Below are 27,218 nucleotides of genomic sequence, written 5' to 3'. Positions count from 1 at the left end.
GGCATTAGCTGCAGTTTTTCTTAGATGTCTTTTCACAAGCTGAGGAAGATCTCATAGAATTTTACTTGGGAGATACATGCATTTACTATGAGTGATAATATTTCTCAGATGGTTTGGGGGCATCTCTCGAGACCACTACCCTAAGCTTTTTTTCTTATTCTGTCAATTCAGTGATGTATTCATTGATTTTTAAGGTCAAACTAACAACCCATGGCTGGTTGCCATAGTTATATGCATATGCTGCTGCATTCAACTTATTGATCCTTTGTTCAAGATTTGGGTTTTATTTTATCTCTATTCACGAAGTATACTGATATATTATTTTATTTTCTCAAGGTGTCATCATCTGATTTTGGTAGGAGGAAAATGAACGAGTTCAAAGAATGAGTTGGAATTATTCCTTCCTGTGTTTTCTAAAGGGCTTCGGGAAACAAAGGTGCAATCCATTTTTGTCTGGATGACCTGTCTCTTGGTGAGAGTTGGGTACCAAAGTTTCCAAGTATCAATGTGTGAGAGTCAATATATGATTTAATTGTACAAGTGGAATAAAGTGGACTAAAGCTGAAGATTTTTGGTCTCTCTCTGATTTGGTGCAAGAAACTTCTTTCAAAGACATGTAGACCTTGCATCACGTTGAGTTCTCTTTGGGTATTAATTTCTAGTAATTTCAAGTGAGGCATTAATGCAAGCTGTCACTCCAGTGCTTGGTTTTGAAACCTGAAGATCTCTAAAGTGCCTCTTCCACTTTCAGTTCATGTACAGTATTCTCGTCTGGGCAGCTGAGAGCGTGTCGGGAATGTGGCTGTTGGGCCTGGCCGGAGAAGTAGCTTGGTTAGGATAGCAGAATGTCCCCGTATCATTTAGATTGTCATGGGAAACGATTCATTTCATATCCATGCCCTGGTAGTAGAGTTCAAAGTTATTTTGGGGTTTGACGGCCATACCACCAACAGACTAGCAGTGCATGAAGCCAAGTTCATACCATCTGTGCCGTGTTTGTATCTAAAGAATTACTTGGAAGACTGATTACTCAGTTAGCTGTGCCTCCTGGCCTTCTAGCATTACACCTAGCAAGGTGACTCACACTTTCTGGAAAGTCACTGTGAATAACCTGTGTAAATTCCCTCAATGGAGTACAGGGATCACAACCTTCACTGTCAAGAACCACACAGGGCTACCTACCTTGGATGGTCACTTCCTGCAGAGAGTAGCTCCCAGTGGTGCTATGCTAGCAAATGTTTGACAATCAGCTCATTGGGGGGGCGGGGGGAATACTTGAGTTATACAATTTGACAATTTCCATGGTAAAAATATATAAACAGCTTTATAAAGACTTAGATGAGGATGTAGCTCAGGAGTAAACATGTTTTCTTGAAATGTGCAAGGTCATGGTTGAATCTCCAGTACAGCCTCTCCACTCAAAATGATAAAATATAGAAATTCTTTAAAAGGCAAAGATGATTGAAATCAGTGCAAGGAAAAAAAAGAATAGTCTTGTTTGTATAAAACAGATGAATTCAAAATTGTCACTCTGGATGGCTTTACTAGAGATGTTTATTACTTGGATATGAAATGAATCGTTTCCCATGACAATCTAAATGATACGGGGACATTCTGCTATCCTAACCAAGCTCCGTCTCTGGCCAGGCCCAACAGCTATGTTCCCCACATGCTCTCAGCTGCCCGGACGAGAATATTGTACATGAGCTGAAAGTGGACGAGGCACAACTACTTTACAGATCTTCAGGCTTCAAAACCAAGCACTGGAGTGACAGCAGCTAACGTTAATGACTCATTTGAAATTACTAGAAATTAGTACCCAAAGAGAACTAAAGATGATGAAAGGTCTACATCTCTTTGAAAGAAGTTTCTCACATCGAATCAGAGAAGAGACCAACAACTTCAGCTTTCATTCACTTCTACAGTTCAAGTCATATATTGACTCTCACACACAGATACTTGGAGACTTTGGTACCCAACTCTCACCAAGAGACAGATCATCCAGACAAAAATGAAACAAAGAAATGCTCTAGATAATTGATATTATAAACCAAATTGACCTAATAGATATTTACTGAACATTTCACCTAAACACAAAAGAACACACCTTCAGATCAACACCTCATAGAACATTCTTCAAAACTGAACACATACTCAGGCACAGAGCAAGTCTCAAAAGATACAAAAAAAATGGGAACAACACCCTTCACCCTATCTGACCACTTCAGATTAAAGCTGGATATCAATAATAACAACAGAAACAACAGAAAGCTTACAAACTTGAGGAAACTGAATAGCTCACTACTAAAATAGGTCATTAAAGACTTTCTAGAAGTGAAATTAATACACAAACTCAAGGGACACAATGAAGTTGGTTCTAAGAGACAAGTTCATAGTACTAAGTGCCTACATTAAAAAGTATTGAAACTTAACATACTAGTAACTTAATAGTACACCTGAAAGTTCCAGAAGGGGGAAAAAAAGAAATCATACCCAAAAGAGTAGATGGCAAGAAATAGTCAAACTTGGGGCTAAAATCAATAAAAACAAGCAAACAAAGAATCAATGAAACAAACAGTTGGTTCTTTAAGAAAATCAGTAAGACTGACAAACCCCTATTGAAATTAACTAATAGGGGAGACAATACACTAACTAACAAAATTAAAAATGAAAAGAGGGACAGAACAACAAATACTGAGGAGATTCAAAGATGATGAGAACATACTTTAAATACCTGTACTCCATCAAATTGGAAAATCTAAAAGAAATGGATAATTTTCTTGATATATACCACTTACCAAAGTTAAATCAAGATCAGCTGAGCAACTTAAACAGACCTAGAACCTGTAGTGAAAGAGAAGCAGTCGTTGAAAGTCTCCAAATAAAAATAAAAATAAAAATAAAAATAAATAATAATAATGATAAACCCCAGGGGCAAATGGTTTTAGTGAAGAATTCGACCAGACTTTAAAAGTAAAGTTAGCCAGGCAGCGGTGGTGCACGCCTTGAATCCCAGTACTCGGGAGACAGGCAGGCGGATCTCTGTGAGTTCGAGGCCAGCCTGGTCTACAGAGTGAGATCCAGGAAAGGTGCAAAGCTACACAGAGAAAACCTGTCTCAAGAAACCCTCCCCCCCCCAAAAAAAAAGAAAAGTAGAGTTAATGCCAATATTCTTTAAATTATTCCACAACATAGAAATATAAGGAATGCTGCCCAAGGTCACAGTTACCCTGATACCCAAACCACATAATGACACAACAAAGAAAGAGAATTACAGACCAATTTCTCTTATGAATTTCAATGCAATAATTCTTAATAAGCTACTTGTAAACAAAATCCAAGAACACAACAAAAGATCATCTACCACGACCAAGTAGGCTTCATCTGAGTGATTTGGGGAAGGCTCAACATATATAAATTACTGTAATCCACCAGATAAATCAGATGCAGTAAAGACCTTTGACAAAATCCAACACCCCTTTAAGAGAAAAGTCCTGGAGATACTAGGGATACAAGGAATATACCTCAAAATAAGAAAGTCAATTTATGGAGAGAAACTCAAGGCAGTTTCACTAAAAGTCAAGAATATGACAAGGTTGTCGACTTTCTCCATACCTAATCAATACACTACTTGAAGTCTTAGCCCTAGCAATAAGATAGGAGGTCAAGGGGGATACAAATTAGAAAGAAGAAGTCTAAGTATCTTTTTTTACACTTTGAAACAACATTTAATTATTATAAAGAGCCATATATCTTACAGTAACAAAGTAAAGATCACATAAGATATGGCATATCAAATTATTTGTTACTGGAAAATTATTTGACAAAAAAAGACACTGCTCCTATTAATTCCTAAGCAATAAGTAAAAAAAATTTAAAGTTTAATGGTGGAACAACAATGACTAATGTGAATGTCTTGGGCAAGGGTGAGGTTTACACCTACAGTTTCTACATCAATTGAGCGAAGGATAAATATCAATCACCTGTGATTGGAACGAAGTATATAAAATTACCAAGAACTCCAATTATCTACTGCAACATATTCAAACGAGACTTTAGTGTATCTAAATAACGATCTCAATGGATCCAAGGTGGGCTTCCCCATTTTTTTATTAAGAAATTTTCTACTCATCCTACATACTACCCACAGATCCCACCTCCTCCCTCCTCTCACCCCCCAGCCCTCCTTTCCAAGCCACCCCGCATCCCCACATCCTCCAAATCAAGGACTCCCATAGGGAGTCAGCAGAGCCCAGCACACCAACCCAAGGCAGGTCCAAGCCTCTCCCTGCCGCACCTAGGCTATGCAAGGTGCCACACTGCGGGCACTGGGCTCCCAAAAACCTGCCCATGCACCAGGGATGGATCCTGATCCCCCACCCGAGTGTTTAGCTCTGTACCCTACTTTTTAAATGGGTTATTTGTTTTCTCGATAACTAGTTTTCTAGGTTCTTTATATTTTGGGTATTAGCCCTCCATTGGATGTATAGCTGGTAAAAATCTTCTCCCATTCTGTAGGGCACTGCTTTGTCAGAATGACTGTCCTTTGCCATGCAGAAGCTTTTCAGTTTCATGAGGTCCCATTTGTTAATTGTTGATTTTAATGCCTGTGCTATTGGTATTCTCTTCAGGAATTCTTCTCCTGTGCCAATGAGTTCAAGGCTGTTCCCCACTTTCTCGTCTATCAGGTTCAGTGTTTTCTGGCTTTATGTTGAGGTCTTTGCTTCACTTGCAGTTGAGTTTTGTGAGGGTGGTAAGTGTGAGTGTATTTGGGTTCTTCTATCTGCAGCCCCCCAGTTTGACCAGCACAGTGTATATTTTTGATTTCCTCAAAAACAAAGCATCCATAAATGTGCAGATTTATGTCTCTGTCTTCAGCTAGATTCCGCCAATCAGTGTATTCAGTGTAACTGTTTTTGTGCCAGTCCCTTGCCTTTTTTATTACTATAACTCGGTAGTATGACTTGAAATCAGGGGTGGTGATACATCCAGCAGTTATTATTATTATTATTATTATTATTATTATTATTATTATTATTATTATTATTTTACTACTAAGAATTGTTTTAGCTATCCTTTCTCTTTCTTCTTTCTTTCTTCTTTCTTTCTTTCTTTCTCTCTCTCTCTCTCTCTCTCTCTCTCTCTCTCTCTCTCTCTCTCTCTCTCTCTCTCTCTCTCTCTCCCCCTCTCTCTCTCTGTGTTTCATATGAAACTCAAGATTGTCCTTTTAAGAACTGTGTTGGAATTTTGATGGTGATTGCATTAAATATCTGGATTGCTTTTGGTAGGATGCCCATTTTAACAATATTAATTCTATTGATCCATGAACATAGGAGATCTTTCCATCTTCTGATATCTTCTTCAATGTCTTTAAGTTTTTATCATACAAATCTTTCACTTGCTTGTTTACTGTTACCTCAAGATATTTTATATTATTTGAGGCTATTGTGAAATGTGTTGCTTCCCTGATTTCTTTTTCAGTCTACTTGTCATTTATATATAGGAGGGATACTTATTTTTGTAATTTAATTTTGTATCCAGCTACTTTTTGCAATTGTTTATCAGCTGTAGGAATTTTAAGGTCACAAATATATTATCACATTATCTGCAAATAAAGATACTTTTAAAAAAGCACATAGAGGAATTGGGCTAAGAAGGCAATTAAACACAAAGCAGAAAATTCATGTCAGAAAAATAGTTTATGATCAAATAATTCTCTATTAGACAAAATTGATCAAATAACAGATATAAAAAGTTAAGAGAAGATAGTGCTTTTGAAAAAGAAAATAAAATCAAGAAGAGAACTAGAGAACTTTAAGAACTAGAGAACTAAGAATAAAGTCATAAGAAGAATAAGTAAAAGTTTCCTTTGGTGAAGATAGTTGGGGTTTAGCTTTCTGCAGAACTGTGGAGTATATGAAGCTTTAAAAAAATACCTGCTTTGAAACTCTAGGCTCTAATAAATTACTAAAAATGCATCTTTAAATGTACGGCTGAGCACAGAAGCAGCTCAGTAAGAGCTAACAAAAGGAAAAATTACAAAAAAGTAGTAAAAAAAAAAAAAACCCAAACAGCATCAAACTCAGAAACTTGAGTACCTAGGAGACAAGTACAGGTACCAGAATCAGAAAACTGTGTGGCCAGTGAGGTAGACCAGAAGGCCCTGAACTCATGCAAGGTAATGGACAGAGCCTATCCCATAGAGGAGCTGTGCCTTCAGTAAAAGGCAAGGCTAGAGACAGTTCTGTTGACTGGGTAATTAAGTTACCTTCTATTCCTAACTATAAAGGTTTTTCAAATCAAAATAGTGAATTTCATAGACAAACTTTTTAACTAAGAAATTATTTTCCTCCTATGTCTTCATATTGGTGAACAGCAGATGTAGTAATTAAATGAGGTCTGCCAAATCTGAAAATGGGTTTTATTACTTATGCCAATAACCAATGGGTGCTATAGTGTGTCTCCTGGCCCTCTTCATCAGGGCATATATATCCAACCTGAGCTATTCCCAGTATCATTAGCTGGCAGCTCTGAGTTGTAAACCTCACTGTGAGTTGCTCTAAGACTTGAGTAACTGTTTTGCCAAAGGTCACGATCCTTTCTTGAAGGCAGGTCAAATCTAGTTACCAGCTGCTGCAAGAATACAAAGACTCAGCGCTGTTCTGTCAGTTCTGGACAACTCTGAAGGCCCATTTTGGTTATTGTGGTTTGGATCTTATATCCACAGAAGCTTATGTGCTGAAGTCTTAGTCCTCAGTGTATCAGTGATTAGGAAGTAATTAGGAATTAATTAGTGTAGCCTTGACAATGGACTAACCCATCTATGGATTCATAACTTCATTGGCATTTCAGCATTTGGGAGATGGTAGAAACTCTAGGCAATGGGCTCTAGTTGAAGACTGTAAGCCAATAGGGGATATATCCCTGAAGGGAATATTTTTGTTCCTAGTCTTTCCATCTTGATTTTTTTTTTTTTTGCTTCCTAGCTGCCAGTGACCTCAACACAAAAGAGTTTCCTTACACAAAGAAATTCTCCATACCATTCCTGTGCAGTCCACCCTCCCTGCACTTGGCAATCGCTGACTTCCTCCCCATCACTCTATATTTTCTTTCATTCTGAAGTCATTTTAGGAAGGTAATCTTTCTCAGTGCTTTAGTAAGGCTGGCTTACAGTTGTGTTGATGCTATAACATGTGGGTTGGACTTGACAAGCAGGGTCTTTTGGCAGCATAACTATGTTGAGGTCGACACTTTAAGCAATAACTATAGTTATGTTTCTGGTTTTATAGATGGTCTACGGCCATACCACCCTGAATGCGCCCAATCTCATCTGGTTTTATAGATGAAGAAACAGACTCAGAGAAATTAAATTACTTTCCCAGCATCAGAATGAATAAGTGACCAACCCAGAGTTTAAAGCCAGATGGTAAGGATCCCAGCATGAATGTTTTTAAGCTCTGTAAATACTTTCTTGTACATAGAGTGTACTAGAACTTTTAGATGGATTAATAATTGGATGCATGGATGAATTAAATGCAAGAAACTTTCAGAATTAATTCTGAGTCCTCTAGAAAAGCAGGTAGCTGTGAAGAACACAAAGAATTTCAGGTGAATGAATACAGCTAATGATTCTGGGGAAAGAGCACACCACACACACACACACACACACACACACACACACACACTCATGCATGTGCACATACACATGTGTGCACAGAGAAAAAGACAGAGACAGAGCATTCATACACATATTGTAAAAATCACTAAGTTGGCTCTCTAGATCAAACATGATACATGAGGCCATAAAGGAGCAGAACTGAATATGAGATAAATAGTGAAAATCTATTATCTCTGTTCATCATAAGGATCTTGTGGAATTTGATTCATCTCAATGAGAAATATTTGACCATGTGCATCCTCCTCCTAAAAAATTCTTATCTATATGATAAAGAAGCAATATTGACTTTGACTCTCTGCTGCTCCTGACTTGGCTTGAGCCTTTCCATGCTCATATTCCTGCTCACACAAATGTGAGTTACCCCCTAGATTGAGTGGATGGTTCCTGCTATGGTTTGAGGTTGGATTATCTGATCAAAATGCATATTAGTCTTATTCTCTAGTGATTGCTTTACAAGTCATACAGCTGAGATCATCCACATATTGCGGTCATTTTAACATTATGGATACAATAGCTAACCTTTTCATGAATTCACAGTCAGATCCATTATAAATTGAATTCTGCATCAAAATAAATAAATTCTTTTCTCTTTGACAAGTGATAGTAAACAAAATAATTAATCTGGTCTCCTAGAGCTCACATGCAAACAGGTTTTGTGTTTGAAAACTACTGTCAATCAATTAGCAGTTATGTAAGCAGCTTGTTTTCTAAAGCAATCTGTAAACCCTTGCCCATTGTAAACGTGCTAACTAATCAAACCCCTGCTGTTTCTCCATTTCTTCTTTCATTTTTAGTAAAGGGGGGACTACAGTCTAGTTGTATATACAATTACACTAACATGATTATCCAAAGGGAGGTCTTAAGTACATAGGAGAGCTGTCTAGATAAATAAAGCATGAACTTAAGGTTGTCATCTGAGAATAAAATTAAGAAAAATCTAATTTATATAATCTAATAAAACTTAATGGATTAATTGAATTGGCCTTTTTTAGAAGCATCCACCATTAGATGACTACATGTCAATGAGACCTCACATTCAGTGATTTGAAAATAGCATTTGTGTGCCATAATATTATTCTAATACCAGAAGGTGAATAGTGACTAAAGTGTACCCTTCCCAAGAAAGATGGGGAGACAGGAGATAGATGACCATAGCAGTGATCGTCTCAGGTAGTCAAAAGCACCTGAGCACTTACAGCACTGCAAAAACAACAAGGCCATCTGGTTATCACCAAGAGAGCTTTCTGGTCTACCTAGCAAGCTGTCTTTGTTAGGGTTTCTACTGCTGTGAAAGGACACCATGACCATGAAAACAACTCTTATAAAAGAAACATTTATCTGGGGTGGCTCGCTTGCAGTTTCAAAGTTTCAGGCCACTATCATCATGGTGGGGAGCATGGCTGCATGTAGGGTGCAAGCAGATGTGGTGTTGGAGAAGTAGCTGAGAGTCCTATATCTTGCAGACAACAGGAAGTTGACTGTGTCACTGAGCAAAGCGGAAGCAAAAGAGTCCTTAAAGCCCTCCTCCACAGTGACGCACTTCCTCCAACAAGGTCTTAACCTACTCCAACAAAGCCACACCTCCCAATAGTGCCACTCTCTTTAGGGGCCATTTTATTTCAAACCACCACATTCTACTCTGCCCCCAAAGACTTGTAGCCACATCATGACGCCAAAATGCATTCATTCCAACTTCAAAAGTCCCCATAGTCTGTAACACTCTCAAACTTGTTTCAAAGTCCGAAGTCTCTTCTGAGACTCACAGCAATCTCTTAATTGACGTCCTCTGTAAAATTAAAATAAAAAAGCAGATCACATACCTCCAACATATAATGGCACAGGATATATATTACCGTTCCAAACGTAGGGAAGGGAGCATAGTGAGGAAATACTGGATCAAAGCAACACTGAAAACCAGCTGGGCAACCTCCAAACTCTGCATCCCCATGTCTGATGCCAAAATGCTCTTCAGATCTCCATCTCCAACTCCTTTCACCTTTGTTGAAGTATTCAGCAACACGCTTCTTTCTCTTGGGCTCAATCCAATACCTATTAGCAGCTCTTCTCATCAGGTATCCCACGACTCTGGCATCACTAACATCTTAGGGTCTCCAAGGCAATTCATGCTTCAACTTCACAGCTTCACACAATGGCCACTCTAGGTCTCCATTCAGGGACACCCCTGACATATGCCTGGCTTCAGTGGCTTTCCTTCATCTTGGGGGCAAATTCCATAGCCCCTTTCTTTCACCCATAACCACAGAACCATATCCCTGAAGCTGCCAAGTTCTGCTGCTTGATGGGGCTGAAACATGCCCTCCTCCTTCAAATACATCTTCACCATCCTTCCGTTTTTCATTTTGACCTACACTGCCTAAGCTTGGCTGTCCTGTAACTTGCTCTGTAGACCAGGCTGGCCTCAAACTCAAGAGATCTGGCAGCCTCTGCCTCTGGAGTGCTGGGATTAAAGGTGCGCATCACCACACCCAGCACTGAGTTTTTCTTTAAGTCCTTTTCACAAATTGGAAACTTAGCTGTGTGGGATCTTGCCCTGAGGTCACCACTCTCTTTAAACTCTTTATCTCCTTAAACACAGGATCTATTCCCCTTTCTGGTGCCCCCTTTCTCAATCCGTGCATTCAAAATTTTTCTTGCTCAGCTTGCTCCTTTTCATTAAAAATCTTCATTAGAGTTACAACTAATAACCACACAGCAGAGTCTATAGTGGGCTGTTTTGAGATTTCCTCCACCGACGGAATTAATCCAAAACTCTTCACTTTATCCTCAGGCAGACTCTTCAGGTAAGGGCAGGAAAGTAACCATATTCTTCACCAAAATATTACAAGAACAAACTCTAGACAACATACTAAACTTCTTCTCCTCTGAAACATTTTGAGGTAGCCCCTCACAACCACAGTTCATCAAATCACACTCAGCACCACTGTCTTCCATGCTCCTACTAGTACGGCCCATTAAGCAGTGCTTAAAACATTCTACAGCTTTCGTAACCCAAAGTACCAAAGTCCTAATTCCTCCAAACAAAAACATGGTCAGGCCTATCACAGCAATATCCCAGTCCATGGCATCAACTTCTGTCTTCCTTAGGGTTTCTATTGCTGTGAAGAGACACTGTGACTACATCAACTCTTATAAAGAAAACATTGAATTGGGATGGCTCACTTAGAGTTTCAGAGACCAAGAGGTTCAGTCTATTTTCTATCAAACCACCACACAAGCCAATCCATAGAGTGTAAAAGGATGTATGTAAATCTAGTAATTTTATCACCTGTCACTGACTACTACCACTGCTTCCTTTGATTTCAAGTTCATCTAGAAATCTACTAGCTTCCTTTTGGCTCTGTCAAAGTTATCTTGCCAGTAAGAGAGAGTTTAGTCACTCCTGTTGTCCTGAATTTCACTTCTCATCATAGATTATAAATTTATTTTAAAATGTAGTCTATAATCATTAATTAACATGAATTCATTTATTGAAAGATTATTTCAACAATGATCGATAAAACCAAATGTCTAAGCCCTGCCCTAGAATGCCACAGAATCCACAAGTGCCTTCCCCTTTTGACTTTGCTTTCATGATAAGAGAAGAGGAAGACAATGATTTTCTGTGTTTTCTTCATTCTATATTAGATGCATAAACAACTAGGCAAATATGTTATGTATAACAGAGAACAATGGCATGCTCTGCATATATGTTGTAATTAAGAACAAATTTGAAGGGGCATTAGTGTATTTGCTTCATACTTTTATATCAAGACCATATCAAGAGCCTTTTTTCTTTTATGAATGATATGCCCTCTAACTTAAAGCATGAGCATCTCCAAATGGGAGCACATTTATAAATATGATTATTTCCCAAAAATAAATAGTTGTATGAGGATATTTCTCAGGAGTTTCTCTATAAATTAATACTTTCTTACTATCAGAATTTGTGTAGGCTTTTGTTACTTTTAAATTTCTCAGTGGTGATCTCTGCTATAGATAATACAGAAAGAGTTGGCAACCAACATGGGCCAAAGACCGGCCCATGCATTCCATGTGTCAGCAATCTACCTGATAGCACAGGAGGACTTCTTTCCTTTGCATTTAGTGCATCTTAATTCTTTGTCATCTGCTTCAGTCACCTCCTCTCCTATCACGAAAGCAAAGTCAAAAGGGGAAGGCACTTGTGGATTCTGTGGCATCCTAGGGCAGGGCTTAGACATTTGGTTTTATCGATCAATTGCTGACCCACTGTGTGTATGTGTGTGTGTGTGTGTGTGTGTGTGTGTGTGTGTGTGTGTGTGCGTACCTGCCTGCCTGTCTGTCAATATGAAATACCCTTCTGCTCAATGAAAGGAAAAGAGATGATAATCATTGATTACTTGAGGAATCACAGTTTGAGAAGACATCAGGATAGGAGAAACATCTGTTTTCACACTTACTTGTCAAAACAATAAAAGACCTGGAAGAAAACCAATTCATGTGGGTGATTTTTTCCCCTATAGCAAGTCCTTCTTTCTCTCCCTTTACTACCTGTCTTAGTTATTTTTCTGTTGCTGTAATAAAACACCATGAACAAAGCAGCAACATAGGAAGGAAATATTCATTTTGTTTACAATTCCAGAGAGAGACAGAGACAGAGAGACAGAGACAGAAACAGAGACAGAGGATATCTTGGTGGGGAAGTCATGGTGTGATGAGTGTGGGTCCAACCTGGCAATCAGGAAGCAGAGACAGACCAGGAAATGGAGTCAGGCTATAAAACCTCAAAGCCCAGCCTCAGTAACTTATTTCCTCCAGAAAGGGTCCACCTCCTGAGGTTCCATTACCTTCCAAAACAGTCCTGCTAACTTGGGACCAAATGATCAAATACATGAGCCTCTCTGAGAGACATTTCTCATTCAAACCACCACACTATTCCTATTTGCTTGAGGCTCTTCAGGCTCAGTGTTCATTGACCAGGTCCAATGCATCAAGTACTTTCTCTGGACAGGAAAGAAGCAGAGAGAGAACCAGCTGCGGTGGCCTGGATAGATAGTAGCAGTTTTCCCTCCATTATCACAATCTGAAGAAACAAGTGATTTCTTGTTGTCTAATGTCTCTTGTTTATGTATGACTCAGAATTAGTGAAACTGTATGATAGTAAGTAACACAGTAACTTGCTCATCATAGGCTGATTATGTCAGACCATCTACTGAAAGTTTCTGCCCACTCTAAGGGTATATAAAAGGAGAAGGTTCTTATGTTCCTCTTACATCATAAAGGCACCTATTCAAACCATTCAGATTACTTTCAGGCGTTCTTTGTTGAACAACACAGTGACCCAGGAGGCTGGAATATTCTTATCAGATTATTATCCAATGTGACTTAACACTACCTCAAATCCTAGTTGAAAGTAGTTGGATCCAGACATTACAAATTTACAAAGGAAAGTGGATTTGACGGCAAATGTTCTTGATAAAGCAGATCAAAACAGCTTTTTGGAATTCATAGTAAAATATTTTCTGACTAGATATAATTCATTTGTTAGGATATATGCCCACGAAGAATGTACTAGGTCATTTTTGCCAAAAATACTTTTTAAAGTTGTGTAACTACTCTTACATTTTTGGTTGTGAGCCTAGCCTTTAACGGCTGAGCCATCTCTCCAGCCACGGGAGGCCTTGCCTTCTTGTAGGTGGGAGTGGGAGGGGGTTGGGAAGGAGAGGCTGGAGGAGCGGGAGGAGGGAAGAAGGGGGATCTTTGGTGTGTAAAATGAATGAAACAATTTTAATAAAAGAAGCAGGGGGGGGGGAATTGTGCAGCTACAAACTGTGGCATCTCAGAACCGTGCAGATTTTTTAGACATTATACCAAATACAATTAGCTACCTTTTTAAATCCACATGATAAAAACTTATTTTAACATATTTTGAGAAACACATTGGGTAAGCCTGTGGTACGTAAGTCTATATACAATAGCTGAAATGAGAAGACAAAGTCGGAAATTTTTCTTTCTTAGCAAAACAGGTACTTTGCAAACTGTCCTATAAAACTGTGCAAAACCATGGTCTTGCTAGCATGAAACAATCTATCCGGGGTAAGCAACAACAGTGCACATGAACAGTCTTTCATTGAAGACTTAAAAAAGGAAAAGACAACACAGTAACTTTTGTCTGGATTCTGCAGACGCCCTTTCCTCATTCTGACACATCATCCTCCGGATGAGAAAGGTTGGTCAGGTCAGGCTTTATGTGAGACCTAGAGAATACCAATAAGGCAAACACTGAGAAGCAAGGCTACCTCTGGTGGGTTAGAATGCTTAAACCACCTTTTAAGAGCAAGCCCTCCTCTTGGTGAAGGTTTAGGTTTGACTCCTGCTTGATTCGGTAGCAACATTTACCAGCCACGTGACCTCACACAGGCCAACTGCACAACAGCAACTCATCTCATCTGGGAAATGAGGAGAGGATGTTTGCAGCTCATCCCTAACTGCTCCGAGAGGTAAACAGCTCACTGGAGTGAAGCCCTCATTAGCATGGTACCTGGTCCACAAGGAGTGCACAGGCGTTAGAAGGCAGGCCTTAGCTCGGAGGTCGTCTGTAGGTCATATCATCAAGGGAAGGGAAGTGGTGAGAACCCTCAGGAAGCCCGAGTGGAATTGCTTGTTTACAGGCTAGAATAAAACTAGCGACAACAGCAAAGGCCCCTGGGTATGTGATGTGTTGTTCTCTAAAACCCCAAGGAAATGGGGTGGGGGGTAGGCAAAGCTGCAGTTAGAATTTCTAAATATTCAGATATAAATGTTAACTGTGTCAATACATCTGGAGGCTGTTTTCCTTTGTTGATTCAATACTGATTTTTTTTTCTACCCCAACAGCGGTCCCCTGGGGACTTGCTCACTCATTTCATTCCCTGGACGTAGGAATGCTGACACTTCTTTCTGTCTAGTCATCTGCACGTGTGTGAAAGCATTCCTCTGACTGTAGTGGATTTGTAAGGCAAACAACATGAGGAAGAGGGGAAGCTCTCTAGGCGCACATGCCAATGTGGGCAACCCTTCTCAGCCATGCCTTTATACTTGGGCACACCACTAATGGAATTCTTATTTCCTAGTCCTTCACCATCCCCACGGTATGAGCAATGAACAGACAAGCAGAGAAACAAAACAGGGCTGCAGGGCTCTCCCTAGCACTCTCTGAGATGAAGGTTTCTCTCTTCATCACAACATGGTACCAAACCTCATCAGTGCAGCCCACATTCCCAGGACATGTGTTGGCACCTATGTGTAAATCAAGTACAGACCCAAACTACAAAAAATAGACATCCTCTAGAGAGGAACTGCTGGGCAGATGGCTCTTCAAAGGTGTTTAGGAGGGAGCACTGCTGGTTTGGTTTAGGAGGGAGCACTACTGGTTTAGTTTAGGAGGGAGCACTTCTGCTTTGGTTTAGGAGGGAGCACTGCTGGTTTAGGAGTAAGCACAGTTGGTTTGGTTTAGGAGGGAGCACTGCTGGTTTGGTTTAGGAGGGAGCACTGCTGCTTTGGCTTAGGAGGGAGCACTACTGGTTTAGGAAGGAGCACTGCTGGTTTAGGAGGGACCACTGCTGGTTTAGCTTAGGAGGGAGCACAGCTGGTTTGGTTTAGGAAGGAGCACAGCTGGTTTGGTTTAGGAGTGAGCACTTCTGGTTTGGTTTAGGAGGGAGCACTGCTGGCTTGGTTTAGGAGGGAGCATTGCTGGTTTAGGAGGGAGCACTGCTGGTTTGGTATCACTGAGTATGAACCATGGCCACACTGTCTCCTCACTCTCTTCCACCTCCCATCCTTCTACTGAGTTTCTCGAACAGGAAATATAAAAAGAGATGATGAAAGAAAGTCCTACCCAAGATTGGTTGTGGGGGATGGGGGAAGCAAATACCACACGTGGTAATCCCATGCACACAATGAAATTAACAAATGTATTGGTGGTAGGTCCAGAAGGTTCTTCCTTCAGAGAGACAATGCTTTTATACCCAGATGATATAACACAGCACACTTGATCTAGCCACAGCATGTAAAGAGCAACCTCAAAACATCCACCGGAAATGTAGTAATTCCACAACACCTTCATAGCAAATGCTTCTTTTTATATGAAAAAGAAAAGAATTAAGGTGGCAAGATGTAGAGAAAAATAAGAATCATAAAGGGGCAGGGTAAATGAAGAGATAAGTAGAGAAGAAACAAAAAAATGAAGTGTTCCACATGCCTGTTTAATCACCACTCACTGTACCTTTTCCTGGGTGCCCACAACAAAGCTGTATAGTCATATTTCTGAAGACAGGAATCACCTATTTTAAAATATTCACATACTATTTAATGCTACTGAAGATCAGGTTTAATGATTTATATTCTCAAATTTCAAATACGTGCATTACTTAACAATAAAAATGTGGAACAGTGATATCTTCATTTTCTTAGATAATTTGGAAACTTTTTGCCTCTAGGAAACCTCCATGAACTCACATACAGGAAAATGATAATTTTCTACATATTGTAGGGAAAGGAGGTGGTCAAGGGAGGCTGTACACATTGAATCTATCTGTCTGAAGCCCTGAGTTGGCAGATCTAAACTGAGGGCCACTGCTGACAAGTTCTATAGGGAGCTTCAGAAATTAAACACAAACCATTGAGTTAATTGTCCTAGAAATCTACTTTTCTCTCATAATGGCTTCATTAAATGTCAAATTTAAATAGTTTATGACAAAACTCAAATGGACTGAGATAACGTGATCAGAATGATATTGAGAGTAAATGGAAAAAGTAGACTACAGCAGAAGACATCCACACAGTCTTTCAGCTTTCCTACATCTATATTTTATGTCAGCATAAGCAAAGGGTAAATGACCTAGAATCCCATTCATTTACACTTCAAATTTTATAAAGATTCTTTAAAGCCCCAGACTTGTTTTGGCAGCAAGAGTCCATTCCTTAAGGATAACCAGTCAATGAAGCTCTCAGTTCCCGCTGCTCCCACCTGCTTTCTCGGGACCCCTCACAGCTCATTTTAGGAATACAATGGTTTTAACCAAAGAGACCTCCAGACAAATCTGTTCCGAAGGGGTCTGGAATGATGCATTTGCCAGATGGAGAAAGTGCCTGGAGAGCTGTATTCCTCTTTATGCCTTGAGAGCACATGCAAGAGATGTGATCCCCTTGCTTTATCAAGTATGGTTTTTATGTTTTATGTTTTGGAAGCTTAGACAGCAGACATACAATCCACGTAGGTGGCACTGAGAGAGACAAAGGAGAAACTGAGGTTGGAGAGCTGGCTCTGAGGTTGAGAGGTTTTTCAGAGGACTGGAGTTCAATTCCCAGCACCCAACCCTTGAAACTGAGCTCAAAAATCAACCTTTCTGGGAAGTCTCCCCATCCCTAATATGATCCCCTTCTTTCGTACGACTTCTCTGTACCTTAGACACAAGTCTGTATAATGTCCATTTAAATCTCCATGCTAATGTGGTTCATGAATAAGGATGGTCTCCTTAGAGTGAAACCTGACATATTCAAATTTCTTACAGTGATGAGATTTTGTACTTAAATCTGTCTGCCAATAGATTGTAATGGATAATTTGGCACACTTGATTTTGAATGGTTCTTCACCTATAAACCTTCTGTCACTGGGCAATTAAAATCTATTTCTCATTCCTGTGCAGGGGCAAGCATGTGATTGACTCAACAGAAAGTGGACGGGGTTTTGGTTAATTATATTTTGACTTACTGTTGATGTGGCATGTATATGTATGGGCACACTTGTACCACGGATTGAAAGTAGAAGTCAGAAGACAGCTTATTGGAATCACATTTTTCCTTCCACTGTGGGTCCCAGGGATCCAACTCAAGTCATCAGGCTAGGTAGCAAGCATCTTCACCCACTGCGGCAAAACCATGTTTTATAACAAAATATTACTTGACTGACAATATATTTTTAATTTTGGGGGTGAAAAGGAGCATTTAAATGAACAAGATAACAGCTAAAGCCTGAAGAAACTAGAAAAGAGTTTGATTTTAGATACGTATAGGAAAATGTAATACAGTCTTAGCAGATAAATATATTTTAAAGTTACATCCAGAATTTACAGAATAAATTAAATGAGGAACTTTAAAAATATTTCCCTCTAAATTTCAAAACAGGAAACATATTTGTTATCAGTTGTAATCTCAACTGGAATCAAATTAATTTCCATTGTGTGTTACATTAGCATATATTAAAACTAGCAATTAAGGGCTGGCAAGCTGGCTCACCACCTAAAGGCACTGAGTCCTCAGCCTGACGACCTGAGTTGCATCCATGGAACCCACATAGCAGAAGGAAACTCTGGCAAGTTGTCCTCTTAGCTCCACAAGCAAGCTGTGCCACGTGCCCCACATGTGTGCACGCACACATACACAAAGGAATAAATAATATGCAATAAAAACCTTTAACATTAGCAATTACTACTAATACACATTTTTCCCATCTAAGCCAATCTTTGCACTGAAAAATCAACAAGAAAAACAATGTCTCTTGTTTCTTGAATAACTGGAGCACAGCAATCCAAACTTGCATACATCTCAAAAACTTTTTCAAGACAGCTTAGATTTAGCTCATCTGTCACCAAGTGAAGACTCCTGGGAAAGGTAATGCACTTTTCTCTTCGAGTTTGCGTTGAGGTGTTAAAGTTAGCTTTCCCTGTGTTTCCTAAGGAAGAGGTACCACAGTCTTCGTCACAAGTAAGAGCCTACAGCTGGTAAGTACATTGCAAAAGCTTCAAGTGTGTACAAGACATATTATAATGGCAGAAATGGTTAGTTGGCAAACAGCTTTGAGACTAAATTTAGTAAGAAGGACAAATTCCAGGCGAACTCATGTACGTACATTTGGGTTTGCTCCCACAGACAATCCGGATGCCCATCCCAGGATAGAACAGACCCAAACCTCCAGGGCCTCCCCAAACCCACTCAGAGAGGGCCATTCACATCTTCACTTCGGGATGGTTAGGGCAGCATCTGGACTGGAGCAAGCCAAGGCAGCACCAGGACAAAGCTGGACTGGTGATGTGGTAAGATTTGATTATGGGTACTATTCACGCTCAGCAGCTGCTGATGAATAGAGCTGCATGGGTTTGAATGAACGGAAAACATGCAATTGTTCCTTTTGCATGGATGGCAGTCCGAGACACATTTGGGGTGAGGGGCATTCTCAGACTCTTCATGATCTTTTGTTTTCCTTTGTAGTTAAAGGGGTATGCCCACTTTCTCAACTACAATGGGATCTGCCAGCACAATTGTCAACAAACTCAGAGGAGACAAAAGACATTCTTCCCTGGACTGCTCCTCAGAAGCTTCAGGGCTTCCAGACCACATAATGTCACAGAATTATTTGTAACGCTTCTTTAAAAGGGGAACGGGGTTGAGAAATGAACTGCACATGGGAAGAATAGCCCCTAGAGGGTTATCCCTGCAAAGTGAGCCGCAAGGCTTGGGGAGTGGCAGCGGTTTCCGGCCATTAGTGCCACTAACCAAGGCCAGCTTTGCTCTTTATGGGAATCGACACAGCGATTGATGACACTGTTCTGTCCACACAAGCCACCCTGCCCGGCTTCTCCAAGTCACACTCAGACAAAAGTCCACCGTACTTATCTTTGATTGGGGCATTTCATTATTTTTCTGTATCGTTGGGGTCAAAGGTGCCATGAAGGTGCCCGTGTAAGGTCCAAAGATCTCCAAATCTTTTTCATTACATCATGCTCCAATAAAGCAATTACTGTCAGCTCACAATTAACCTTGCTCCTGGAGGAAGCACCAATGTAAAACCTACAGATCCTAGATAGCCTATGTGGGTCTTTCCCTCTAGTTTGTATTATGAGAGAGTCGGGGGAGAGGGAGACAGAGACAGAGACAGACAGAGAAAACATGGACCCAGAGAAGCTCTGGCCTTGAAACTTCTTCAGAACAGTCTGAGCAGACGTCATACAATTCACTGCCCTGTTTTTATACTCTTTTTCTAAAACATGAAGCAAGAAAATATCGCTTTCCCAATAACCAACTGACACACAGAAAGTGTGGCACACAGAGGAAGCCAGTAGGAAGCAGCAAGGACAACTCTGGAAGGTTGGTAGTCACCCTGGAAGCAGAGGGACAGAGCCAAGGACACCTCTGGGGACCCTAGTTCAAAGTCCAGCCTCTGCACCTTCCACCTCAGGAGGCTCTGGTCAGGCCAGTGCTTCCCTACCATGGAGATAGCATTGGGATGTTTTGCTCAGTAAAGTTCTGTGTTAACCAAAACAGTAAAAGCTCTTGCTTCAAACACTAATCACTTGGCCTGTTAAGCATGCTTTCTGAGGCTCGAACTCAGGACCTTCAGAGTATGAGACTGACATGCTCCCTACTGTGTTAAGAAGGCACAGAATTAACTCTGTTAAGCATCCTCAACGCAAACTCGAAGAAAAAAGTACACTACCTTTTCCCAGGATTCTTCACTTGTTGACAGATGAGCTAAATCTAAGCTATCTTGACTGCCACTGGCCCTCTTTACATTTTATGCCATGGGAATTTTCTCTGATGCGATTCATAGAAAGTTAGATCAATTTACCTTCTGAGACAAGATTTCACTATGCAGCCCAGGATGGCCCCAATCAATAATCTTCCTGCCTCAGCTTCCAGAGTACTCTGACTACAAGTCTGTGCCTAGGGGCTCATTGCTGCAAGAAGGAAAAAAAAAAGCAAACCATGAGGGACATCTTAAGTGATAGGAACACAGCTACAGTGGGGTTCTAGACCCTTTGAAGTAGATGAGCAAAATAGAAGAAGTTATCAAGGAACGGAGGAGTCTCTGAGGTTGCCGCAAATACATAGGGACCCCGAGAAAAAAAATTGGAGAAGTAACTTTAGGGGGAAAAAAGGTGAGAGTAAATGACAAGTTAAGTGTTTGGGTGAAGACTTGTTTTGAGTTAAAATGCTTACAGCATTCAATTTCTATCATTTGCAAATCCACTATGTAATAAAATTAGTGGAATCTTAGAATAATCCATCTCTCAGGTGCTTTTTTTTTTTTAACTCAAAATGATTTTTTTTCCCTGCCTTAGAGTGAGGAGTGTGGTGGGACCAGGGTGAGCAGACACAAAGTCAATGACAGTGTGTAGAAAGAGGAGAAAGTGTGGACATCATGTCAGTTTTAGAGAATAGCAACAGAGACTTTTATCAACGCGGGGAAAGACAAGGAATGGGGAAATGGGAGAGAAAAAAAGCATAGAGAGGAATTTTCAAATTTCAGGGACACGAATGGAAGTGGGAAGTGACCCAGGAAGAAGACTGGGAAAACTGGAGATAGTGACATCTGTTATCGATACTGATAGAAGAGAGCCACATAACTAACTGCTAATCGCACATCTCTGATCCATCACTGACTCTTCAATGATTTGTTCTGTGCATCTGCAGAGCTCTGACCACTTCCGGTTCACCAGGAAGCACAGCAGGTACCAAGGCACAGGAGGAAAGACAAGGCCTACGGACAGGAGCTTACCAACCTGGAAAGGGGCTCGCTCCTGCTGGGAACGTGCAATGTGTGACGTTGGTTAAATGCCGATGGTGAAGATGAGAAGTGTGGTTCCTCTCCCTGCTACACCAAGACAGAATTCCACACACAGACACCTGGATTTCAAGGCATGATTCTTTTGTGCAGAAAGGGCATGTCTTGACGTTTTTATGCCATGGGAATTTTCTCTGACGCAATTCATGGAAAGTCAGATGAATTTACCTTCTAAGATTTCACAATGCAGCCCAGGATGGCCCCAATCAATAATCCTCCTGCCTCAGCCTCCAGAGTACTCTGATTACAAGTCTGTGCTAGCACAATGGCTAAGTATTTGAATTGTATGAAGGAAAATTATAAATGCAAAACATTTAAACAAGAGGATTTCAGCGGTCTGCTGGGCAGCTTCCATCTGAACACTCATGCACTTAGAATATCAAAAGAAAAGGATGAGGGAATGAGGAGGTTTATGATTGGATTCTAAGGTTCTTCTGGCCCTTGCGTTATTCTCAAGAGTGCAGGGCTACGTCATCCGCGAAATTACAATTCAGCACACGGGAAATGGCAACTTGGTGCTAAGAACATGGAGGTCTCTGCCAACACTGACTTGGCACATATGCAAAAGAGCCAAAGGCAGGCTTTAAAGAACTTTCTGACGCCTTCTTGTACTGAACTTGGACTCAGTCTGTGTGCTAGCCATGACCTTGGAGCTTCTGTTTGTTCCAGCCAGAATCAGTCAGCAAACCGAAGGTCTCAAACTGTGTTGCGTAAGGTACTTCTAACTTGCTCTCACAGTCTCAGATACACAAAAATTCCCTCATTCTTCCGCCTACACACAAGTTATAAGTCTATCGTGTCTCGCGGAGCCTGTAAAGAAACGCGGTTTGTGTGTAGACAATGGAAAATTAACAGCCTCGTGAAGGAAGCTGAGCTATGGAGGGAACGAAACTGAAAACAGAAAATCAATGGAGCCAGACAGACGCAAACATCGAGCGGCATTATTTAAGCAATACCAGCTAATGGCGCAGTTGGGTGAGTGAAGTGTTAGCTCATGCTGATTTCCTGTTAAGTCCAAAGTGCTAGAACAGTTGACCCAATGGACAGTTATTATTATTATTATTATTATTATTATTATTATTATTATTATTATTTTTGGTTTTTCGAGACAGGGTTTCTCTGTGTAGCTTTGCGCCTCTCCTGGAACTCACTTGGTAGCCCAGGCTGGCCTCGAACTCACAGAGATCCGCCTGGCTCTGCCTCCCAAGTGCTGGGATTAAAGGCGTGCGCCACCACCGCCCGGCCTGACAGTTATTATTTTAAGTGTAGGCTATTCATGAAAATGTTAGGGACTGAACCATGTGCTGTGTGTGTGTGTGTGTGTGTGTGTGTGTGTGTGTGTGTGTGTGTGTTTGCACACACACATGTCTGTATGAGGCATCAGATGTGTGTGTGTGTGTGTGTGTGTGTGTGTGCCCATGCATGTGGAGGCCAGAGGACCTTCGCAGATACTGTGCCTCAGAAGCCATACTCCTTGTTTTCTGAGACAAGGTCTCTCCCTGTTCTAGGATATACCAAGTAGGATATTCTGGCTGGCCAACAAGGCCCAGAGATCCCCATGCCTCTGACTCCACAGCACTAAGGTTACAAGTGCAAACCACCACACCCAGTTTTGTTTTTTGTTTTTTGTTTTTTTATACAGGTACTGGGGATTGAATGCAAGCCTCATGTGTACATGGCAAATATTTCACCACCTGGTATATCTCAGGCCCCATATGCTGAAGTCTTAATTCCCCCAGAATCTCCAGTGAGGTGAAATGCAGCCACTGGAGAGTTTGATTGACATAATAGTTCTCCTAATATGAAGAGGGGATCAAAGCCCAGACTGAGAGAGGAAAGAAAATGGAACACTGGGTGAAGGCAGCCTTCTTGAAGCCAAAGAGACAGGGGTCAAAAGAAACCAACTCCAGGATTCCTTGACCTCGGACATCCAGTCTCCAGCACCATGCGAGAATAAAAGTTCTGTAGCACTGGCAGCATTAGAAAACAAACACAGAAACCTTGGGCCAACGTGTAGCTCAGTGCGGGAGAGCCCATGGGGTCCTGGGTTCTATCCCTAGTACAGATGAAAGGAGGAACTTTTCTATGAAAGGCTCTCATTTTCTTTTTCTTCCTTCCTTCCTTCCTTCCTTCCTTCCTTCCTTCCTTCCTTCCTTCCTTCCTTCCTTCCTTCCTTCCTTCTTCCTTCCTTCTTCCTTCCTTCCTTTCTTTCTTTTTCTTTCTTTCTTCTTCTTTTTTTTTTTTTTGAGACAGAGTCCCTCTGTGTAGCCTTGGCTATCCTGGAACTCACTCTGTAGACCAGGCTAGTCTCAACTCACAGAGATATGCCTGTCTCTGCCTCCCAAATGCTGGGATTAAAGGTATGTCCTGCCGCTGCCACCACCCAGCAGTCCTCATTTTTCTTTTTTAAACAAGTCTGAAGTGGGACCCACATGTGTTCTGTGCTAAGTACATCCTGCATCATACTCACAACCCCGACAGGAAAGGCCAGCACAGCCAGCGTCCAGTCCCGGAGAGAGATGAGCTTCCTAAGCTGTCGCTCTTGTTCCTGATTCCCGCTGTCTCTGGTCAGGAGAGTGGAGAGGTCAGTCAGCACACAGATGCCGAAGAAGACAGCCTGGATGACCTGCGAGGAGACAACCACCCGACCTGGTCAGCAAGAGCTACGGAGACCCAAGTTCCGGAACACACAGGTAGCTGTGTGTCTGCATTATGACATAGGAAGAGAATAGGTCCAACGCCTCAATACAAAGCTCACCCTGAGAATGAAAACCAGAGACTTTTGCTGGTTTTTTTTTGTTTGTTTACAATTAATAAGTGAGAGGATTTGTCTTTAAAAATACTACCTCCGCCCCCTCTCTCCAAGGCTCAGGGAACATCACAGAACATGGGGTGGGAAGACTGTCAGAGCCAGAGATGAGGACAGAGCTGTTGTACTCAGGAGCTCAGGGCAGCTCTACTCCTCTGCAAAAGAGCTTCACAACATCAAGCCAGTCCAAATGCCAGCCTAAATGGGGGAGGGGCTGACAAAGGCCCACCCATAGCTGAGGCACTCAAAGGCTGCTGGGGCGGAAGCAGAAGCATCAGTTTTCTCCAGGGGTGTGACCCCTGGTGTTTTAGCCATGCTCCAGCAGATGGCCTCACACCCTTACACCTCTGCACACAAAGGCAGCAGTGAGGGGATGGAGAGGGTGGTTTCATTGAGAAGAGCCCCACAGGTACATAGGTTTGAATGCTTGGTCCGAAGGTGGTGGGACTTTTTGGGAAAGATTAGGAAGTGTGGCCATGTTGGAGAAGGTATGGCAGTGGGGATGAGCTTTGAGGTGTCAAAAGCCCATACCATGCTTTCATTCTTTCCAGTGATTGATCAATCTCGTCTCTCTCTGTCTCTGTCTCTGTCTCTCTCTGTCTCTCTGTCTCTCTGTCTGTCTGTCTCTCTCTCTCTCTCTCTCTGTCTATCTCTGTCTGTCTGTCTCTCTCTCTTTCTCTCTCTCTGATTTGTGCTTGTGGATCAGACGGAAGCTCTCAGGTACTACTCCAGCGCCATGCCCACCTGCCTGCCGCCATCCTCCCCGCCATGATGGGCGTGAACTAACCCACTCAAGCTGTAAGCAAGCCCTCACTTGAATGCTGCCTTCTGTAAGTTGCCTTCTTCATGGTATTTTGTCATGGCAAGACAAAAGTAACTAAGACAGTGAGTTATAAGAAGTTGGGAGAGGGCTGGGGAGGAGCTGAAGGTGGCATTTGGGTAGATATAATCAAAACATATGAATTCGATTCTCAGGAATAGTTTTTTAAATTATGCTCCCTTAAAAGACCTGTCATGAATCTGCCAAAACAGGGAATTTTTATTTTTATTTTTATTTTTATTTTTATTTTTTTTTGGTTTTTCGAGACAGGGTTTCTCTGTGTAGCTTTGCGCCTTTCCTGGAAATCACTTGGTAGCCCAGGCTGGCTTGGAACTCACAGAGATCCACCTGGCTCTGCCTCCCGAGTGCTGGGATTAAAGGCGTGCGCCACCACCGCCCGGCTCAAAATAGGGAATTTAAATGATACAAAATGAAAAAAACAAAAAACAAAAAGCAAAATGAACCCCACTACTTCCATTTTCATTCTTCTTGGGACAGTGAAGATGTACACACACACACACACACACACACACACACACACACACACACACACACACACACGTAGACCCAACAGAAAGAATATTAATTATCAAAATGGCATATTCATTATTTTAAAGTTCACTCCTGGAGTCTGTTTCTACTCACTAGTGAGGTCTAGCAAATGCCTAAGAAGAGAATGCAAGAGGACACAGTCTAAACAGAGAGCTCAATGTGGAGAGACCATCTGTGTGTGTGAATCCCTTAGATTTAGGCAGTTTCTGCCACAGCAGTGATAGAAATCTGGTCATCAAGGAATCAATTGAGCATGAAAATTCACTCTTGTGTGGCGCAACTTTCCATTATGAAGACCGGATGGCTCTTGGGTTTCTAGTAGTAATGAAATCCAATCTTTCCAGAGTAGAGATGCTGCGACCATTGTCTCTATACAGTTACCAGGATTACAAATCAATTACAATTGAAATTATTCACAACAGTCATACTTTCCCTGGACCAAGGCATGGTGAGAACCCTGAAATAGTACAAACCAATAATTTGTCAACCTCCTGAAGTAGGGCCAAAGTTGTGGAGGCTGAGTGCTGGCAGCATCCCAGGGCACAGCTAAACGAAATTACAGAAAGGGCAGAAAATACATTCCCTGGGGTCAGATCTTACTTTCTTAACACCAAAGAAAAGACAGATTCAGGAATTTCCCAACTTCTTCAAGCAGAAATAATTAACTGTTGACTTATTTTTAAAGGGTACAATTCTCCTTGCTTTATAGAACACAACAAATACTTTAAAAAGAAAAGGGCATTTCCACATCGGCAGTGGGAAGAGTCTGTGGAAGCTCTGTGCATGGTTCCTCACTTGGACACAAAGTAACATCTGGTTCCAGCTGTGAGCTCACCCTGTGGCACACACAGTGTCAGTAGCATAGGTTTCGGGGACCTCCTCCGAACCCTGCTATTACTAGTCGGCCAAAGCCATAGTCATGCTCCAGTTCTCCTCGTAATTTAAATTGGTTTTAGCTTCCATGGCTTAGACTCTATTGTCATTTTATAAATAGCCAGGGTGGGAGAGACTGAGACTGTCCCAAGTGAGAATAACACAGAAATGGGTAACAAATGGCATCAGGTTCTAATAATCAGAGATAAATGACTCAGAGAACAATCCCATACTAAGGAAATTCCTCAAGTCATAGCGTCAGGTTTAAGATGTTTGAACCTCTCTGGCAACCCTCATGTGTGAGCCATCAGTGACCACACCAGGGAATGATATGCTCCATGACTGTTAGTCAGCATCTAGCATCCTATGTGACCAGTACCTAAGAGAATTCAATACAGCCACAATGAGATAGCATTCCTCATCAAAATAGTGATATGAAGAAGTGTGACTCAACCAGAAAGCTTAGAGTGGGAACAAGGCTTGGACAAACACTGTGAGGAACACCTAATAGTGTAGAGATTCCTTTGCACTCTTGCCCTGGTGACTGGACTAGGAAAGGTGTGCCCTAAAGCAGTGGTTCTCACTCTCACAAAATCGATACTGCTGAAGAACATGAGGCCAGGCAAAAGGATTTTTATGTAAACAGATGTCTTCTTGACTTGGGGAAAGCATGGTGTTACGAAATTATAAAAGGAAAGGGAGAGAAGTGGAAATGTACAAGAAAGGGGAAAAGCAGAAACTCATTCTAGGAGAGGAGAAAAACCGAAAGAATTTCTACAAACAGATGTACAATAAGTAGTGCATGGTAGCTGGTATCCCAACGGACGTACAATAGTGTGTGGTAGCTGGTATCACAACGGACGTACAATAAATAGTGTGTGGTAGCTGGTATCACAACAGACGTACA

At 41.3% G+C, this 27,218-nt stretch overlaps 1 protein-coding gene across 7 annotated transcripts in view; it reads right to left on the bottom strand.

The window, feature by feature from the left end:
* The window catches only part of Aig1 (androgen induced 1), a 224,156-nt gene that overhangs the window by 161,066 nt on the left and 35,872 nt on the right, over positions 1–27,218 (bottom strand). For 4 of the 7 annotated variants that reach the window (XR_013045085.1, XM_076552725.1, XM_015995590.3 and 1 more), the window contains exon 2: positions 23,728–23,883. The exons of the other annotated variants lie outside the window; for them this stretch is intronic. Coding sequence is in view for 3 of the 4 variants with exons in the window: in XM_076552725.1 (XP_076408840.1) it covers positions 23,728–23,883 (156 nt within the window). In the remaining variant the exon portion in view is untranslated. The remainder of the gene's footprint in view (positions 1–23,727; positions 23,884–27,218) is intronic. 7 annotated transcript variants of the gene reach the window in all.

Source organism: Peromyscus maniculatus, chromosome 16 (genome assembly GCF_049852395.1).
Source record: "Peromyscus maniculatus bairdii isolate BWxNUB_F1_BW_parent chromosome 16, HU_Pman_BW_mat_3.1, whole genome shotgun sequence".
NCBI lineage: Eukaryota > Metazoa > Chordata > Mammalia > Rodentia > Cricetidae > Peromyscus > Peromyscus maniculatus.
Note: the sequence above shows the minus strand (reverse complement) of the source record. Positions and strands in the feature narration are given on the sequence as shown.